Source organism: Stomoxys calcitrans, chromosome 1, assembly GCF_963082655.1.
Source record: "Stomoxys calcitrans chromosome 1, idStoCalc2.1, whole genome shotgun sequence".
Classification (NCBI taxonomy): domain Eukaryota; kingdom Metazoa; phylum Arthropoda; class Insecta; order Diptera; family Muscidae; genus Stomoxys; species Stomoxys calcitrans.
This window is the reverse complement of record NC_081552.1, coordinates 34,293,526-34,313,911: the sequence shown is the minus strand read 5'-3', so window position 1 is coordinate 34,313,911 and position 20,386 is coordinate 34,293,526. Positions and strand designations below refer to the sequence as shown.

The following is a 20,386-nucleotide window of genomic DNA, read 5'->3' as shown; positions in this document are numbered from 1 at the left end:
GATCTGTTCGGATTTGGATATAGCTGCCATATAGACCGATCTCTCGACTTAAGGTTTTGGGGCCATAAAAGGCGCATTTATTGTCCGATGTCGTCGAAATTTGGGACGTTGAGTTAAGTTAAGTCCCTTGACATACCTCTGCAATATGGCAAAGATCGGCCCAGATTGGGATATAGCTGCCATATAGGCCGATCTTTCGATGTAGGGTCTTAGGCCCATAAAAGCCACATTTATTATCTGATTGTGCGGAAGTTTGGAGCGGTGAGTTGTCTTAGGCCCTTTGACATCTTTTTTCAATTTAGCCCTGATCGCATCTGATTTGGATATAGCTGCCATATAGATCGATCCCTCGATTTAAGGTTTTTGGGCCCATAAAAGGCGCATTTATTGTCCGATTTTTGCCGAAATTTGGGACAGTGAGTTAAATTAAGCCTCTTTACATACTTCTACAATATGGCGCAAATCCGTCCAGATTTGGATATAGCTGCCATATAGACCGATATCTCGATTTAAAGGCTTGGCCCCAAAAAAGCCGCTTTTGTAATCCGATTTCACTGAAATTTGACACAGTGACTTGCGTTAGGCTTTTCGACATCCTTGTCGTATATGGTTCAGATCGGTTTATTTTTAGAAATAGCTACTAAAAAGACCACAATTGTTGTTATACACAACTGAACAATGACTTGTATTATACTTTTTAGTATTTGATTTAAATCGGAATATATTTCGTTATAACTGCTAGGGGACATAAGGTATGCAATTGTCGCCGTATTTTGATGAAATGTGGTTTACATATATACCCGAGGTGGTGGGTATCCAAAGTTCGGCCCGGCCGAACTTAACGCCTTTTTACTTGCTCTAGTGACGCTACTGGAATCTACCATCATTTAGTTCACAACATCAGCAAGGCAACATCAGCAAAGTACTTAGACATATAAATGACTGGTCAAAAATGATTAGATAATAAAGAGATTCGCTTCAAATGTCCAGCGCATACATTGCTAGCAATAACAATGGACTACCGCTGTGTCGTTAGTATCCTTGCTGAAAATGTGAATTCATAAAAGTTTTGAGCTGGCACACAAACGCACACACAAACTTTATAATAATGTGTAAACAATTGTAGCAGATTATAATAACATTTTAGTATGACAACCCAAATAGCCCACAAACAACAATCATATTTAAGCCAAGATAGCTAAACATATCACATACCAAATTATGAAACTTTACAAAATGTGTACACAACTCATAGGTAGATAGGTTTGTATGTGTATATATTGTATTGGGTTGCCCAAAAAGTAATTGCGGATTTTTCATGTAGTCGGCGTTGACAAATTTTTTCACAGCTTGTGACTCTGTAATTGCATTCTTTCTTCATTCTAAGTTTTATTAAAAACGCATTTACTTTCTTTTAAAAAATCCGCAATTACTTTTTGGGCAACCCAATTGATACAAAACATATGCATTAAGGCTGTACTTACATTTTCCAATTTGGCCACGGTCTCATACATGGTCATGTTATTGACTTTGCCATACTGGACTATAAAATCAATATTATCATCCAATGAGGTGGATGTGGCTACTGCCGTTGCAATTGGACTTGCGGTCACCAGCGACGACGATGATGTTGCATCATCTGTTGATTTGTCATTGGTTTTAGTTGCTTCTGCTGACTGCGTCTCGGTTGAATTGTTGCCGGCCTCGACATCGGATTGTGACCATGTTAGTGATATTGAAGTGTTGCTAACCGTGGTTGCATGTAGGTCAATGACGGGACCAGGTATGCTATCGGTTCCTATTTTTGGGGTAGAAGTGGGAAGAAAGGAAAATGAGAGATATTTTGAGATTTTTTTTTTTTATTTTTTTTTTTCAATTGCAACCTACACCACAACTGTGGTACAGGGTATTATAACTTAAAGCACTTGTCGATAACATCCAGAAGAAAGAGGGATAAACCTATTGGGTTGCCCAAAAAGTAATTGCGGATTTTTCATATGGTCGGCGTTGACAAATTTTTTCACAGCTTGTGACTCTGCAATTGCATTCTTTCTTCTGTCAGTTATCAGCTGTTACTTTTAGCTTGCTTTAGAAAAAAAGTGTAAAAAAAGTATATTTGATTAAAGTTCATTCTAAGTTTTATTAAAAATGCATTTACTTTCTTTTAAAAAAATCCGCAATTACGTTTTGGGCAACCCAATATATATTTTTAAGTCTGTCCGTGTGTCCATCCGTCAGTGTGGCTATTTGAATTTGTGTACAAAGTTCAGGTCGCAATTTACATCCGATCATCTTGAAATTTGGCACAGTCGTACATACATCGAGCACATGCTCTTTTGCCAAATCAATGACTGGGCAAGAAAATGAAATACTGATGCCAAGTCCTCGACTATAAAAATTGGTTATTTCGTGCGACTTCGTTCGGCTAATGCTTCGTTGCCGTTTCATGGAAGTAGTGGAAATCGGTGCCTGTTGGACATTGGTTAAGCTTCGTTTTATCTCTTTTGGTACGCACACACAGACATAACGGTGATAGCACCCTAACTTCGGCCGGGCCGAATCTTGGGAACCCACCTGCTAAAAATGTATACAAAATAAATTTTGTTGTAGGGCAAAATTTTATTTTACATACCAAACTTCTGTCAAACCGAACAAGGATGATCGAGAGACCGGTTTACATGGGAGCTACATCAGGATATATACTGATATGGACCGTATTTGGCACAGTTGTTGTAAGTCATAACAGAACAGCGCATGCAAAATTTCAGCCAAATCGGACAAATATTGTGGCTTGTAAAGGCTCAAGAAGTCAAATCGGGCAATCGATTTATATCAGGTTATAGACCGATTTCGACCGTACTTGCAACAGTTGTTGGAAGTCATAACGGAACATTACGTGGAAAATTTCAGCCAATTTGGACAAAAATTGCGGCTTCTAGGGGCGCAAGAAGTCAAATCGTGATATCGGTTTATATGGGAGCTATATCTAAATCTGAATCGATATGGCCCATTTGCAATCCCCGACGACCTACATCGATATTAGGTTCCTATGCAAAATTTCAAGCGGCTAGCTGTACACGTTTGACCTCTATCGTGATGTCGATAGACTGGACAGAACGATATCCAATTATTCTATGCTAACACTGGTACTCGGCCGAGGACCTGCGTTATTTGTCATAAAAAGTTGAATTGTATATTTTCGCCCCAGGGGGGCATTTTATCGCCACTCCTATGGGTGACCACCGTAAATGACCTATAACGGATGCTGACTGAGGAGGGATTTGAACCCATCTGCTACGCTGATGGGTTGAATACTTCTAAGGGGTAAGGATCCGAACGAGCTATGCAGAAGGGCCGAAAAGTTCTTGGATATGGCATCTGACTGGGTTAGACCCAGAGGTCTCAATGTAAATCCAGAGAAGACTGAAATATGCCACGAGGAAGACGATGGGGGACCAATTTAACGCACCACGTTTCCTCAATAAGACGATTTCGATATCTGACAAGGTGCGATCATGGACAGGAAACTGAATTCGAAGTGTCACATTCAGGAGCGTACTGAGAAGGCTCACAGATGTTGGGCATAGACGGGCCGTAGGCTCGAAATGGGGCCTGAAGCCTAGAATAGTCCACTGGCTCTACAGGAGCGTGATTAGACCAATACTTACATACGTCTCAGTAGTTTGGTGGACTGCTATGGAGAAAAAGTGCAAACATAAGGATCATACAACAGGTTCAGAGAACATGTTGTCTTGGCATAGGCGGAACGATGAGGACCACGCCCACCAGGGCACTGGAGACTATTCTAGATTTCCGACCCATTGACATACGGATTAAGTGTGAGGCAGCCACTGCGGCTATGAGACTTAAGGCAATGTGAGAATGGATTGAGGATGGGAGCAGCTCATACCATCGCGGTATAATCGAGGCGACGATAGGAAACCTGGAAGGAAGGGAAGAGATTTCCGATCGGATACCTGAAATGAACTTTGAAGTCGGTTTTTTTTTTTTTTTTTGATTGACGGAACCTTAGTAATGCCATCTGGAAGATCATGTTACACGGATGGATCAAAGCTCGAGGACAGAGTGGGCCTGGGGGTTTACATTGAGAACCCAGGGACTGAGATGTGTTTTAGACTGCCTGACCATAATACGCTCCTGGAGGCAGAGATCTGGGCGATCACGGAATGCGTGAAGTGGTGTGGTGCTAACGCGAGGACGTCAAGTGTGAACACCTTTACCGACAGTAAAATTGCCATAAGGTTAATAACAACCAGGACGGTAAGGTCACGAACAGTCTTGCAGTGTAAGAAGGAGATTAACGCCTTCTCTGAGGAGGGGAAAATCCGCATCCTTTGGTTGCCGGGCCATAACGGAGTAAGGGGAAATGAAAGGGCAGACGATTTGGCGGTGAAGGCCAGAGGACTGCCGTCAATAAATTTGGTTAACCCAAAGCCTTTCGGGTCGACACAGTCCTAGCTAAGGGAGTAGGCGACGAATGCGCATGCAGCATTGTGAAACAGCGAAACGGTCGTTAGGACGGCGAAAATCCTATGGGCGGATCCAGATCGTGAGAAGACGAGGCTATTACTGAAAGGAAGCTAGAAGGAGGTCAGTATAGCTATTGCTATCATAACGAGACACACAGGACTAGGAGCTTACTTATATAAAATCAGTGCGGCAAGTTATAGCATGCGTAGGGCATGCGGGGAAAATGCAGACAACTGCAGTACAAAACCCAATGCATGACGCGCGGTCTAAACTCTATATAGCCGACTAGGTCGTGAAGGGCTGTTTCAGTGGACTTGCCTTTGCTATGTGCATGCTGCTGTCGCGACGGGCGATCTCCAGGGATCTTTGCCCTAAGATATATTTCTATCAACTTCTCAAGAGTCCTCAGCATGAAGGATGACAGCCTGATAGGACGAAAATCTTTAGCCTTCGTGTGGTAGGGTTTTATTTTCGTGTCCCTTCATCCCAAAGGCATATAAAGGGTGATTTTTTTGAGGTTAGGATTTTCATGCATTAGTATTTGACAGATCACGTGGGATTTCAGACATGGTGTCAAAGAGAAAGATGCTCAGTATGCTTTGACATTTCATCATGAATAGACTTACTAACGAGCAACGCTTGCAAATCATTGAATTTTATTACCAAAATCAGTGTTCGGTTCGAAATGTGTTTCGCGCTTTACGTCCGATTTATGGTCTACATAATCGACCAAGTGAGCAAACAATTAATGCGATTGTGACCAAGTTTCGCACTCAGTTTACTTTATTGGACATTAAACCAACCACACGAATGCGTACAGTGCGTACAGAAGAGAATATTGCGTCTGTTTCTGAGAGTGTTGCTGAAGACCGTGAAATGTCGATTCGTCGCCGTTCGCAGCAATTGGGTTTGTGTTATTCGACCACATGGAAGATTTTACGCAAAGATCTTGGTGTAAAACCGTATAAAATACAGCTCGTGCAAGAACTGAAGCCGAACGATCTGCCACAACGTCGAATTTTCAGTGAATGGGCCCTAGAAAAGTTGGCAGAAAATCCGCTTTTTTATCGACAAATTTTGTTCAGCGATGAGGCTCATTTCTGGTTGAATGGCTACGTAAATAAGCAAAATTGCCGCATTTGGAGTGAAGAGCAACCAGAAGCCGTTCAAGAACTGCCCATGCATCCCGAAAAATGCACTGTTTGGTGTGGTTTGTACGCTGGTGGAATCATTGGACCGTATTTTTTCAAAGATGCTGTTGGACGCAACGTTACGGTGAATGGCGATCGCTATCGTTCGATGCTAACAAACTTTTTGTTGCCAAAAATGGAAGAACTGAACTTGGTTGACATGTGGTTTCAACAAGATGGCGCTACATGCCACACAGCTCGCGATTCTATGGCCATTTTGAGGGAAAACTTCGGAGAACAATTCATCTCAAGAAATGGACCGGTAAGTTGGCCACCAAGATCATGCGATTTGACGCTTTTAGACTATTTTTTGTGGGGCTACGTCAAGTCTAAAGTCTACAGAAATAAGCCAGCAACTATTCCAGCTTTGGAAGACAACATTTCCGAAGAAATTCGGGCTATTCCGGCCGAAATGCTCGAAAAAGTTGCCCAAAATTGGACTTTCCGAATGGACCACCTAAGACGCAGCCGCGGTCAACATTTAAATGAAATTATCTTCAAAAAGTAAATGTCATGGACCAATCTAACGTTTCAAATAAAGAACCGATGAGATTTTGCAAATTTTATGCGTTTTTTTTTTTAAAAAAAAGTTATCAAGCTCTTAACAAATCACTCTTTATGACATGCTGACACAAGCAGGGAAACCAGTCTATCAGACACAGCTTGTAATGCAAACGGTAAACTTTTGTTCCATATATAAAGTAAAGGAAGGTGCAGCGGAGCGGGCCCGGGTCAGCTAGTAACTTCCATATAAATGTATATTTCGTTTGCCAATTTCATGCTAGGACCTTAGAAACTCAACTAGAATCCTTAGAAAGCACTACATTCAACTTTAGACGCCGTTGTGGCATGTGTTGTCTTTAACCGATCGCCGTTGTATTTCGTATTTCGCTTAATGGGATCAAAAGGGGAAAAATGGTGGGTAAAAAACACTTTTTGTTTTTTTGGCACCCTCAGTGGACATATATTGGGTTGCCCAAAAAGTAATTGCGGATTTTTTAAAAGAAAGTAAATGAACTTTAATCAAATATACTTTTTTTACACTTTTGTTCTAAAGCAAGCTAAAAGTAACAGCTGATAACTGACAGAAGAAAGAATGCAATTACAGAGTCACAAGCTGTGAAAAAATTTGTCAACGCCGACTATATGAAAAATCCGCAATTACTTTTTGGGCAAGTATTTTTTTTTTTTTCATATATCAGATTCATGCCTTAATTGTAAAACGTTTTTAAGTAAAACAAAAAAGTTGGATAAATCATTGTTTCTCTTTTTTTAACCATGTGCAAAGTCATTGGGAATTTTTGTGCAAAAGTTTTACAAATTCTTCCCTTATTATTATCCAAATTTATTGCCTCTTCCAATTTGCAAATAAGTGCTCATTATTTTGTTGTTTAATTTTGTCGATTTACCTACTTCAAAAGAAAAACCCAAAATCAAATTCTTTGAATTCCCAACTAGCCCATCCCACTATATATTGTCCCTGCCAACAGAGAGAATTATGGTCCACTTGACTCTGTGTATTGCTGTATGTAAATTAATTAAATTTTGTGTCTAATGGAAAATTCAATTTACACCATTTGTTGAATGGCTCGCACAAACACACACACACACACATACTTACCCTCCTCCAGACATTGCAGGATATTGCCCGCATACGATAGACAATCAGTGGTGGCATTGGAATTGCCATTGCCGCTGCTGCTGCTGCTGCTGCTAGTTGCTAATGAAGAGGTGTGGGCCACAGGTAAAACGCCTCGACACAATGACATACATGTTGAGGGTACACCTCTGCGGACACAGCAGGGTGTATGATCACGACCTCCAGCAGCACATTTGGCAATAATGGCTGCATGCAGCAGGACCATTAATTCAGTAATGGAGTAGTATGAGGCAACCAGCAAAATATGGTTGTATGGGTGCGGATGGCCATGGCAATGATGATGATGATGACGATGACGATGGTTAAGCGTACAATGTTTGTGGTTGTAGGAGATTGTAGGCGGTAGCCGGAATCCATTGAATCCATCCATAGAGTATCCATGATATTTATGCAGTAAACCAAAAGACAGCAGAAGAAAGAGAAAAACGTAAAAAAAGCTCAGTGAAGTGGCATGAACATAAGTAACAGAAGAAAAGTAATTATTTTCAGTTTCTGTTTCCGTTTTTTTCTCTCTCTTGGCCTCTGCTCATTCCTTCCTGCTTGGCTGCTGCTACTGCCATTATAGAACGGGGCCAACATACTCTAACCAATGAAGCAGACAAGTGAAAAAGGAGTTTGTATTGTTACAGCAAGAGGAAGTTGCCTCTTATGCTTATGTGGGGGTTAGGCAAAACTGCATATAAGAACATTCTGAGTAGTAGATGGCCAAGCATAAGAGTAATGTTCGCAGGAGGGGCATTCTTGGTATAACTTAATTCGTATGCATATCATGTTGCATATAAATCTCATTTAATGTCCTTTATTTTTTTTTTTTTTTTTATTTTGCTTCATTCTAGACTTGTGTCCTCTGTTGTAAGATTCTGAGCGAGTGTGTGTTGATGAGGCGGCTCTTGTTGGCCGTTTGTTTAAATGCTGTTGCGTTGCTGCTTGTTGCAGCGGAAAGTAGACCAGCCCAATGGGAGCGAACAGCAGGAGCAACATCTGTCATAGGACTCTTATTTCTTGGTGAACTACTTGAACGATACACTGAGAGAAAATGTTTTAGGAAGCCCAGGAAAAGGTGCATATATATCTGGGAAACAAAAAGGAATGCAAAAAGATCTTAAGGTCCACACAGTGGACCCACAGCAAAGGTAATGACAGGAAGACAACTAAATAGAAATGAGACTTGCTGGTATTTATACAGCTACATTGCCTATCGAGGGCTGACAAAAAGACGGATGGACAAAACGATGAAACAGTCAAATTTCAAGCAATGTTTAGGCAACCTTATTCTGGCTTGGTGCACGTGTACTCATAGACACCATTGATGACGCACAGTGGGAGAAAATAAAAAAAAAAGAGTAAAAGGGCGTTAAGTTCGGCCGAACTTTGGATACCCACCACCTCGGGTATATATGTTAACCAACTTTCATCAAAATCAAATCCGATGAAAATTGCATACCTTATGTCCCAGTTATATCAAAATATGTTCCGATTTGGACCAAATAGCAATAAGTACAAGTTATTGTTCAATTGTGTATAACAAAATATTGGTCGTTTAATAGCCATATCTAAAAATAAACCGATCTGAACCATATACGACACGGATGTCGAAAAGCCCCTTTTATGGGGCCAAGATTTTAAATCGAGATATCGGTCTATATGGCAGCTATATTCAAATCTGAACCGATTTGGGGCAAATTGAGAAATTACGTCGAAGAGCCTAACACAACGCACTGTGCCAAATTTCGGCGAAATCGGACAATAAATGCGCCTTTTATGGGCCCAAAACCTTAAATCGAGAGATCGGACTATATGGCAGCTATATTCAAATTTGGCCCAATCTGGGCCAAATTAAAAAAGGACGTCGAAGAGTGTAACATAACTCGCTGCCCCAAATTTTAGCAATTTCGGACAATAAATGCGCCTTTTATGGCCCCAAAACCTAAAACAGAGAGATCGGTCTATATGGCAGCTATATCCAAATCTGAACCGATCTGAGCCAAATTGATGAATGATATTGAAGAGCCTAACCCAACTCACTGTCATAAATTTCAGCAAAATCGGTTAATAAATGTGGCTTTTAAATGCCTAAGACCCTAAATCGGAGGATCGGTCTATATGGCAGCTATATCCAAATCTCGAGCGATCTAAGCCAAATTGACAAAGGATATTAAAGGGCTGAACGCAACTCACTGTCCCAAATTTCATTAAAATCGGATAATAAATGTGACTTTTATGGGCCTAAGACCCTAAATCGGAGGATCCGTCTATATGACAGCTATATCCAAATGTGGAACGAACTGAGCCAAATTGACGAAGGACGTTGAAGGACCTAACACGACTCATTGTCCCAAATTATAGAAAAATTGGATAATAAATTCAGCTGTTATGGGCCTAAGACCCTAAATTTGAGGATCGGTCTATATGGCAGCTATATCCAAATCTGGACCGATCTGAGCCAAATTGAAGAAGGATGTCAAAGGGCTTAACACAACTCACTGTCACAAATTTCAGCAAAATCGGATAATAAATGTGGCTTCAATGGGCCAAAGACCCCAAATCGGAGGATCGGTCTATATGGCAGCTATATCCAAATCTGGACCGATCTGGGCTAAATTGAAGAAGGATGTCAAAGGGCCTAACACAACTCACTGTCTTAAATTTCAGCAAAATCGGATAATAAATGTGGCTTTTATGGGCCTCAGACCCTAAATCGGCGAATTGGTCTATATGGGGGCTATATCAAGATATTGTCCGATATCGTCCATCTTCGAACTTAACCCGCTTAGGGATAAAAAAAAAGAATCTGTGCAAAGTTTCAGCTCAATATCTCTATTTTTAAAGACTGTAGCGTGATTTCAACAGACAGACGGACAGACGGACGGACATGGCTAGATCGTCTTAGATTTTTACGCTGATCAAGAATATATATACTTTATAGGGTCGGAAATGGATATTTCGATGTGTTGCAAACGGAATGACAAAATGAATATACCCCCATCCTTCGGTGGTGGGTATAAAAAAGAATATGTGCAAAGTTTCAGCTTAATATCTCTTTTTTATACCCTCCACCATAGGATGGGGGGTATACTTATTTCGTCATTCTGTTTGTAACTACTCGAAATATTCGCCTGAGACCCCATAACGTATATATATTCTTGATCGTCGCGAAATTTTATGTCGATCTAGCCATGTCCGTCCGTCTGTCCGTCCGTCCGTCCGTCCATCCGTCTGTCTGTCGAAAGCACGCTAACTTCCGAAGGAGTAAAGCTAGCCGCTTGAAATTTCGCACAAATACTTCTTATTAGTGTAGGTCGGTTGGTATTGTAAATGGGCCATATCGGTCCATGTTTTGATAAACCGATGCCATATAAACCGATCTTGGGTCTTGACTTCTTGATCCTCTAGAAGGCGCAATTCTTATCCGATTGGAATGATATTTTGCACGACGTGTTTTGTTGTGATATCCAACAATTGTGGCAAGTATGGTTCAAATCGGTTCATAACCTGATATAGCTGTCATATAAAGCGATCTTGGGTCTTGACTTCTTGAGCCTCTAGAGTGCGCAACTCTTATCCGATTTGAATGAATTTTGGCACGTAGTATTTTGTTATGATATCCAACAACTGTGCCAAGTATGGTTCAAATCGGTTCATAACCTGATATAGCTGTCATATAAACCGATCTGGGATCTTGACTTCTTGAGCCTCTAGAGGTCGCAATTATTATCCGATTTGCCTGAAATTTTGTACGACGTTTTCTCTCATGACCATCAGCATACCTATTTATTATGGTCTGAATCGGTCTATAGCCCTATACAGCTCCCATATAAATCGATCTCTCTATTTTATTTCTTGAGCCCCCACAGGGCGCCATTCTTATTCGAATTGGCTGACATTTTACACAGTTCTCCAACATGTAGTTTAGTTGTGGTCCAAACTGGGCCATATCTTGATATCGCTCTAATAGCAGAGCAAATCTTTTCTTATGACCTTTTTTGCCTAAGAAGAGATGCCGGGAAAGGAATTGGCCAAATGCGATCCATGGTGGAGGGTATATAAGATTCGGCCCGGCCAAACTTAACACGCTTTTACTTGTTTTTTCTATGCACCTTTTTTTTTCAGTGCATCTCTCTACTTACACATTTGTGCCCGGCACGCTGGTCCCAGTTTCTCAATGTCCGACAGGCGTATGTTGTAACTGCATAATGGCACACATTGTGGCAAAAGCCCGGATCCTTGGCAGCATGTAAACATATCGTAGCCGGACTCCTCGGCATCTTCCACTTCGATGGGCTTGGTGCGTGTGATTAGACGTGGCGAGGGCTCACTTTTGCCATATGCATTTACAGAGACCACATAGAACTCATAGTAGACCTCAGGCTCCAGGCCCTCCAATATAAGTGGTGGACTTTTCTGTAAAGTAAAAAAAAAAAGTAAGAATATGAGTAAAGAAGAAAATGCAACAAGATTAGATGGCGTTTGTAACATGCGGCTCCCTTGGGGTATTTTTTTTTTTTTTTTTGCTAGCAATAAGAGCCCTCTAAGTAACTGTAGATTTAACTGCTACTGGTTACAGTACAAGGAAACATGTTGCGGTTATAAATTTTCTTGATACATGTCCTAGGAAATCGGTATGTACGTTCATAGTATTTCATTTAAAATTGATATTATAAATAAAGTTAAATCCATTCCAAGAGAAATGGAGCAAAATCTCCGTCCTGGATATGTTCAATATTTATTGAAGTACAAAAAATGCCCATGTGTTAGAGGAAAACCACAAAATGTGGAAAAAACCACAATGGTAATTTCAATAGGCGAGTTATTGGAAAGGATGGAGATGTATGGGAAAAAGGAATATGGTTGAAATATCGAAGCAGTTCTTAGACAATTCATATTGGTAATCATAGAAATGAATTCAATTCAAAAGAGGAAAAAACAAGTAAAAACGTGCTAAGTTCGGCCGGGCCGAATCTTATATACCCTCCACCATGGATCGCATTTGTCGAGTTCTTTTCCCGGCATCTCTTCATAGGCAAAAAAGGATATAAGAAAAGATTTCCTCTGCTATTAGAGCGATATCAAGATATGGTCCGGTTTGGACCACAATTAAAATATATGTTGGAGACCTGTGTAAAATGTCAGCCAATTCGAATAAGAATTGCGCCCTTTGGGGGCTCAAGAAGTAAAATAGAGAGATCGATTTATATGGGAGCTGTATCGGGCTATGGACCGATTCAGACCATAATAAACACGTACGTTGATGGTCATGAAAGAATCCGTCGTACAAAATTTCATCCCAATCGGATAAGAATTGCGCCCTCTAGAGGCTCAAGAAGTCAAGACCCAAGATCGGTTTATATGGCAGCTATATCAGGTTATGGACCGATGTTGAACCATACACGGCACAGTTGTTGGATGTCATAACAAAACACGTCGTGCCAAAATTCATTCAAATCGGATAAGAATTGCGCCCTCTAGAGGCTCAAGAAGTCAAGACCCAAGATCGGTTTATATGACAGCTATATCAGGTTATGAACCGATTTGAACCATACTTGGCACAGTTGTTGGATATCATGACGAAACACGTCGTGCGAAGTTTCATTCCAATCGAATAAGAATTGCGCACTCTAGAGGCTCAAGAAGTCAAGACCCAAGATCGGTTTATATGGCAGCTATATAAGGTTATGAACCGATTTGAACCATACTTGGCACAGTTGTTGGATACCATGATAAAACACGTCGTGCAAAGTTTCGTTCCAATCGGATAAGAATTGCGCACTCTAGAGGCTCAAGAAGTCAAGACTCAAGATCGGTTTACATGGCAGCTATATCAGGTTATGAACCGATTTGAACCATACTTGGCACAGTTGTTGGATATCATAACAAAACACGTCGTGCAAAAATCCATTCAAATCGGATAAGAATTGCGCCCTCTAGAGGCTCAAGAAGTCAAGACCCAAGATCGGTTTATATAGCAGCTATATCAAAACATGGACCGATATAGCCCATTTACAATACCAACCGACCTACACTAATAAGAAGTATTTGTGCAAAATTTCAAGCGGCTAGCTTTACTCTTTCGGAAGTTAGCGTGCTTTCGACAGACAGACGGACGGACGGACATGGCTAGATCGACATTAAATGTCGCGACGATCAAGAATATATATACTTTATGGGGTCTCAGACGAATATTTCGAGTAGTTACAAACAGAATGACGATATTAGTATACCCCCCATCTTATGGTGGAGGGTATAATTACAACATTTCACCACAGAGGCTTAAGCAACAGCGGTGGAAATTCTTAATCCTGACTATGGTCCGGTTTCTGCAGATAAATCACCACCATTCTATGGCCGCACTAAAAGTCTCTCTGATGGCAGAAGGATTTGAATTTGTTGTTCTTATCCGAAAACCATGGGTGTGTGCCAACTTGGGATAAAAATGAGCATCACACAGGCTGGAATTGGAAGGGAAGCTAAGCTAAGAGCTAACGGGCCCGTCCACAGGTTGCGGATAGTTCGTTTTCGTTTTATAGCGGAGTAGCTGCAAATGCGGCCACGGGCAGTCAACGATTTCGAGAGGAGGGTCTCAATGAGGCGACAGGTGGCACTGACTCTTTCTTAAATACTGAGTGCCAATGACACTCGAGGTGACAAGGCGAGTTATGGGCGCCTTTAAATAACCAACAACAACGTCTGTTTCCAGATCAGGAGCGGCTGGAGGAGAGCGTGGGATCTTGGAGCAAGCGGCTCGCAACATCCAGGGATACATGTGGGATCCCACAAAACCCATGAGGGGCACTGGGCCAGTAAGCCGACCTCTTGAAATTACAATTACTCTGAGAGACAAAAGTATTTGTCGAGTTCTTTGCGCCTACGGTATCTCTTTTTAGGCAAACCAAGGAACAATGGATAGGAATTGTTATGCTATTGGAGCTAGTAGTATACCCCCCTCTGACGGTGAAGGGTACAAAAATGCAATCGAGCTCAGTCAAAGGGGAGTTTATGGGATGAGGCGTCCCCCAAAATACATGATCCCACTTTTGGATATCAGATTCGTATTATACTCCCAAAATACATTTATTTGATCCCCATATTGCGTCGGTCAGTAGATTGGGTTACCCAAAAAGTATTTGCGGATTTTTTATATAGTCAGCGTTGACAAATTTTTTCACAGCTTGTGACTCTGTAATTGCATTCTTTCTTCTGTCAGTTATCAGCTGTTATTATACCCACCACCGAAGGATGGGGGTATATTCATTTTGTCATTTCGTTTGCAACACATCGAAATATCCATTTCCGACCCTATAAAGTATATATATTCTTGATCAGCGTAAAAATCTAAGACGATCTAGACATGTCCGTCCGTCTGTCTGTTAAGATCACGCTACAGTCTTTAAAAATAGAAATATTGAGCTCAAATTTTGCACAGATTTTTTTTTTTGTCCATAAGCAGGTCAAGTTCGAAGATGGGCTATATCGGACTATATCTTGATATAGCCCCCATATAGACCGATCCGCCGATTTAGGGTCTTAGGCCCATAAAAGCCACATTTATTATCCGATTTTGTTGAAATTTGGGGCAGTGAGTTGTGTTAGGCCATATGACATCCTTCGTCAATTTGGCTCAGATCGGTCCAGATTTGGATATAGCTGCCATATAGACCGATCCTCCGATTTAGGGTCTAAGGCCCTTAAAAGCCACATTTATTATCCGATTTTGCTGAAATTTGGGACAGTGAGTTGTGTTAGGCCCTTCGACATCCTTTGTCAATTTGGCCCAGATTGGTTCAGATTTGGATATAGCTGCCATATAGACCGATACTCCGGTTAAGGGTCTTAGGTTCACAAAAGCCACATTTATTATCCGATTTTGATGAAATTCGGGACAGTGAATTATGTAAGGGCCATCGACATCCTTCGTTAATTTGGCCCAGATCAGTCCAGATTTGGATATAGCTGCCATATAGATCGATCCGCCGATTTATGGTGTAAGGCCCATAAAAGCCACATTCATTATCCGATTTTGTTGAAATTTGGGGCAGTGAGTTGTGTTAGGCCCTTCAATATCCCTTGTCAATTTGGCTCAGATCGGTCCAGATTTGAATATAGCTTCCATATAGACCGATCCTCCGATTTAGGGTCTAAGGCCCTTAAAAGCCACATTTATTATCCGATTTTGCTGAAATTTGGGACAGTGCGTTGTGTTAGGCCTTTCGACATCCTTCGTCAATTTGGCCTAGATCGGTTCAAATTTGGATATAGCTGCCATATGGACCGATCCTCCAATTTAGGGTCTAAGGCCCTTAAAAGCCACATTTATTATCCGGTTTCGCTGAAATTTGGGACAGTGAGTTGTGTTAGGCCCTTCGACATCCTTCGTTAATTTGGCCCAGATCAGTCCAGATTTGGATATAGCTGCCATATAGATCGATCCTCCGATTTATGGTGTAAGGCCCATAAAAGCCACATTCATTATCCGATTTTGCTGAAATTTGGGACAGTGAGTTGCGTTAGGCCTTTCAACATTCTCCGTCAATTTGGCTCAGATCGGTTCAGATTTGGATATAGCTGCCATATAGACCGATTTCTTGATTTATGGTTTTGGGCCCATAAAATGCTAATTTATTGTCCGATGTCGCCGAAATTTGGAACAGTGAGTTAAGTTAAGCCCCTTGACATACTCCTGCAATATTGCTCAGATCGGTCCAGATTTGGATATAGCTGCCATATAGACCGATATCTAGGTTTTAGGTTTTGGGGCCATAAAAGACGCATTTATTGTCCGATGTCGCTGAAATTTGACACAGTGAGTTTGGTTAGGCTCTTCGACGTCCTTCTTCAATTTTACCCAGATCGGTCCAGATTTGCATATAGCTGCCATATAGACCGATCTCTCGATTTAAGGTTTAGGGCCCATAAAAGAGGCATTTATGTACGATTTCGCCGAAATTTGGGACAGTGCATAGTGTTAGGCTTTTCGACATGTTTATGCAACTTGGCCCAAATCGGTCCAGATTTGGATATAGCTGCCATGTAGACCGATATCTCGATTTAAAGTCTTGGCCCCCTAAAAGGCGCATTTATAATCCGATTTCACTGAAATTTGACACAGTGACTTATGTTCGGGTTTGCGACATCCGTGTCGTATATAGTTCAGATCGGTATGAGGTATATGAGTATAAGGTATGAAATTTTCACCGAATTTTGATGAAAGATGTTTACATATATACCCGAGGTGGTGGGTATCCAAAGTTCGGCCCGGCCGAACTTAACGCCTTTTTACTTGTTTTTAGCTTGCTTTAGAAAAAAAATGTGTAAAAAAAAGTATATTTGATTAAAGTTCATTCTAAGTTTTATTAAAAATCCGCAATTACTTTTTGGGCAACCCTAGAACAAATTATACCGACTCATCAACAACTACAGTAACACTTGTGGAAGGTTTTATCCCATTATAAGACCGGTCGAACTTTTTACGCCTTCAAAAGTGGTTAGCAAATCAATTTAGTTTTGTTTCTTTACTCTGTGTTTTAGAAATATTTTTCTCAAATGCAAATTTCGAAATTTCCTACAAAAATTCTGTTTTCGATCTTACCTTTTCCACTGTATTGTAATCATCACCAACTCCTAAACGCCTAAATTTGACATGAAAAGTGCTGATAGTATCAGCCAATCTCTTTGGTTTATTCCAGTCCAAGATAAGGAAAGTGTCCTTTTTGGCAATAGTGCGTAGTTTTGAAGGGGGGTCGGCCAAAACACCATAGCCCTGGAACAGACAGCTGCTGTATTCCGACATGAATCGAAGACACCTTGGGAATAGACAAAAAGAAAAAAAAAAAGAACAACAAAAATTAATAAAACCATTTTTTAAAACTTTTGGTTTAATTTTTTTATTTATTTATTTTTTTTTTTTCATTTATTTTTCATTTGTTTTTTGTATTTACTCACTTGAACAAATTAAAGTCCAGTGTAGACACCTTGCCCGAACACAAAGGAAAACAGGCATTGGGTATGCCCCGCGATCGACAGCATGGTGTGTGATCTATGTTATTGGCCAAACAACTGAAGGTGATATTAGACCAAGGGGCGCATACCATAAAGTCGGGCAGTGTTGCCAAGTCTGTCTTTTGAGGATCACACATTTTGTCCAAACACATGCGATGTGTCATGCCCTTGCTCTCACAACAACTGCGTATGTCAGGCAAATTAGGTATTTCCGATTTCTGTTGCGGCCCTGATTCCTCTTCCGTGCTCAGGGCACTGGTATGGGTGTAGATGCGCAAACGCTCACTGGGCAAACTGGAGCCATGCTCATTTTCCGCTGTCACCACAATGCCATACATACGCTGTGGCTTAAGATTTGTTATCTTGATGGAGGTATCATTTCCATTCACCGCATGCACTATGATAGTTTCATCCTTTTTGGCCAAACGCGATTTGGCCACTTTCCCATCGACAGCAGTACCATCAGCGTCTGTAGAAGTCGCTGCATCGTCATCATCATCGTCCTCATCGAATGAATGCAATTCCGTGAGATTGACTTTATATTGTTGGACCATGTTGCCTAGCTTTTCAGGCGGTGACCAGCTAACAGTGACACGTGTGTCGCCCACCTCACTGACGGCCACATCTAGCGGTGTGCTGGGTATTTGCTGTACGCCCTGCAATATGCACTGCAGCCCACTTAGTGTATGGTGAACACAGGACACTCGAGTCCGCAGCATATCCGTAAAGGGGGTGTATTCGCCGCGACACATATCCTGACACAAATCGGGAATTTGTTTCTTTACACAACACGGCACATGGTTGCGCCCATCCGCCATGCAGCGCACGATTTGAGGGAAATCCTTTTCGCACGCCTCCGGCTCAATGCCTGTGGTGCCGTCCAAAATGTTGTGTACATTGCAGAAGCCCATGCAGCTTTGGCTTACATTATCACGTTCACAGCATTCGGTAAAGTCATGCGTCACCTGGGCTGGCACCGACCCGGTGCGCCAAAACGAGCGATTATCGGTGGCATCCAGGGGAGGTGGCACTAGAAATACATCACTCGCCTCACCGGCCAATGTGCCGTCATCGCGCCTATTGGAGTAGGTGGAAGTTGAGGTGCTGTTACCTCTATCCAAGGATTTATACATTGTCCTAACTGCAAGGATATTTGTGAGCACACCCAATGCACACATATAAAAGGAGGGAGGAGGAGAGAGAAAAAATATTGAAAATTGTGCTATGAGTTGTATGACAATTACCTAGGCAAATAGGAAATAATCAATTTTAGGTGTTTTATTTAGATCTAGAAAATGTGAATGTGTTAGTGATGGAAGTCCAATAAAAAGTTTAACATAAACAACATGAGATAAAGTTTTGACAAAAAATTCCAAAAGAAACAAAATTAAGACACGGGATAACTATGAACACCACACAGGCTGGAATTTGAACTCCGACTTGTGTGGTGTCCATCGTTATCACGGGAAGCTTAGCTGAAAGCTACCGGGCGCGTCCACAGGTTGCGGATAATGGAAAGCTCCGTTTTAATGCGGAGTAGCTGCAAATGCGGCCGCGGACAGTCAGCGATTATCAAAAAGAGAGTCTCAGTGAGGAGTCAGGTGGCACTGGCTCTTAATTAAATACTGAGTGCCAATGATACTCGAGATGACATAACGAGTTTTTGGCGCCTTCAAATAACCAATGGCCAACATCAGCGTCTGTTGCCAGGTTAGGGGAGGCTGAAGGCGAGCATCGGATCTTGGAGCAAGCGCCTCGCCACAACAAGGGATACATGCGCAATCCCACAAAACGCAAGCGGTTGGGGCGCTGGACCAGTAACCCGCCCCCGGAAAACTATGAGAACTACTATGAGAAACAATGGAATAGTAAACAAGTAAAAGCGTGCAAAGTTCGGCCGGGCCGAATCTTATATACCCTCCACCATGGATCGCATTTGTCGAGTTCTTTTTCCGGCATCTCTTCTTAAGCAAAAAAGGATATAAGAAACGATTTGCTCTGCAATTAGAGCGATATCAAGATATGGTTCGGTTTGGACAACAATTAAATCATATGTTGGAGACCTGTGTAAAATGTCAGCCAATTCGAATAAGAATTGAGCCCTTTGGGAGCTCAAGAAGAAAAATAGAAAGATCGATTTATAAGGGAGCTGTATCGGGCTATAGACCGATTCAGACCATAATAAATACGTATGTTGATAGTCATGAGAGAATACGTCGTACAAAATTTCAGGCAAATCGGATAATAATTGCGACCTCTACAGGCTCAAGAAGTCAAGATCCCAGATCGGTTTATATGACAGCTATATCAGGTTATGAACCGATTTGAACCATACTTGGCACAGTTGTTGGATATCATGACAAAACACGTCGTGCGAAATGTCATTCCAATCGGATAAGAATTGCGACCTCTAGAGGCTCAAGAAGTCAAGACCCAAGATCGGTTTATATGACATCTATATCAGGTTAATAAACGATTTGAACCATACTTGGCACAGTTGGTGGATATCATAACAAAACACGTCGTGCCAAAATTCATTCCAATCGGATAAGAATTGGGCACTCTAGAGGCTCAAGAAGTCAAGACCCAAGATCGCTTTATATGACAGCTATACCAGGTTAATAACCGATTTGAACCATACTTGGCACAGTTGGTGGATATCATAACAAAACACGTCGTGCCAAAATTCATTCAAATCGGATAAGAATTGCGCCCTCTGGAGGCTCAAGAAGTCAAGACCCAAAATCGGTTTATATGGCAGCTATATCAAAAGATGTACCGATTTGAACCATACTTGGCACAGTTGTTTGTCATCATGACAAAACATGTCGTGCAAAATTTCATTCCAATCGAATAAGAATTGCGCACTCTAGAACCTCAAGAAGTCAAGACCCAAGATCGGTTTATATGACAGCTATATCAGGTTATGAACCGATTTGAACCATACTTGGCACAGTTATTGAATATCATAGCAAAACACTTTGTGCAAAAATGCATTCAAATCGGATAAGAATTGCGCACTCTAGAGGCTCAAGAAGTCAAGGCCCAAGTT

General features: G+C 41.4%; 1 protein-coding gene across 3 annotated transcripts in view; it reads right to left on the bottom strand.

The window, feature by feature from the left end:
- LOC106092958 (Ig-like and fibronectin type-III domain-containing protein 2) overlaps positions 1–20,386 on the bottom strand; it is a 345,343-nt gene that overhangs the window by 207,863 nt on the left and 117,094 nt on the right. For all 3 annotated transcript variants that reach the window (XM_059361374.1, XM_059361377.1, XM_059361379.1), the window contains 5 exons: positions 17,278–18,475; positions 16,925–17,138; positions 11,469–11,742; positions 7,303–7,527; positions 1,485–1,798 (listed from right to left, as the gene is read on the bottom strand). In XM_059361374.1, coding sequence (XP_059217357.1) covers positions 1,485–1,798; positions 7,303–7,527; positions 11,469–11,742; positions 16,925–17,138; positions 17,278–18,475 — 2,225 coding nt within the window. The remainder of the gene's footprint in view (positions 1–1,484; positions 1,799–7,302; positions 7,528–11,468; positions 11,743–16,924; positions 17,139–17,277; positions 18,476–20,386) is intronic.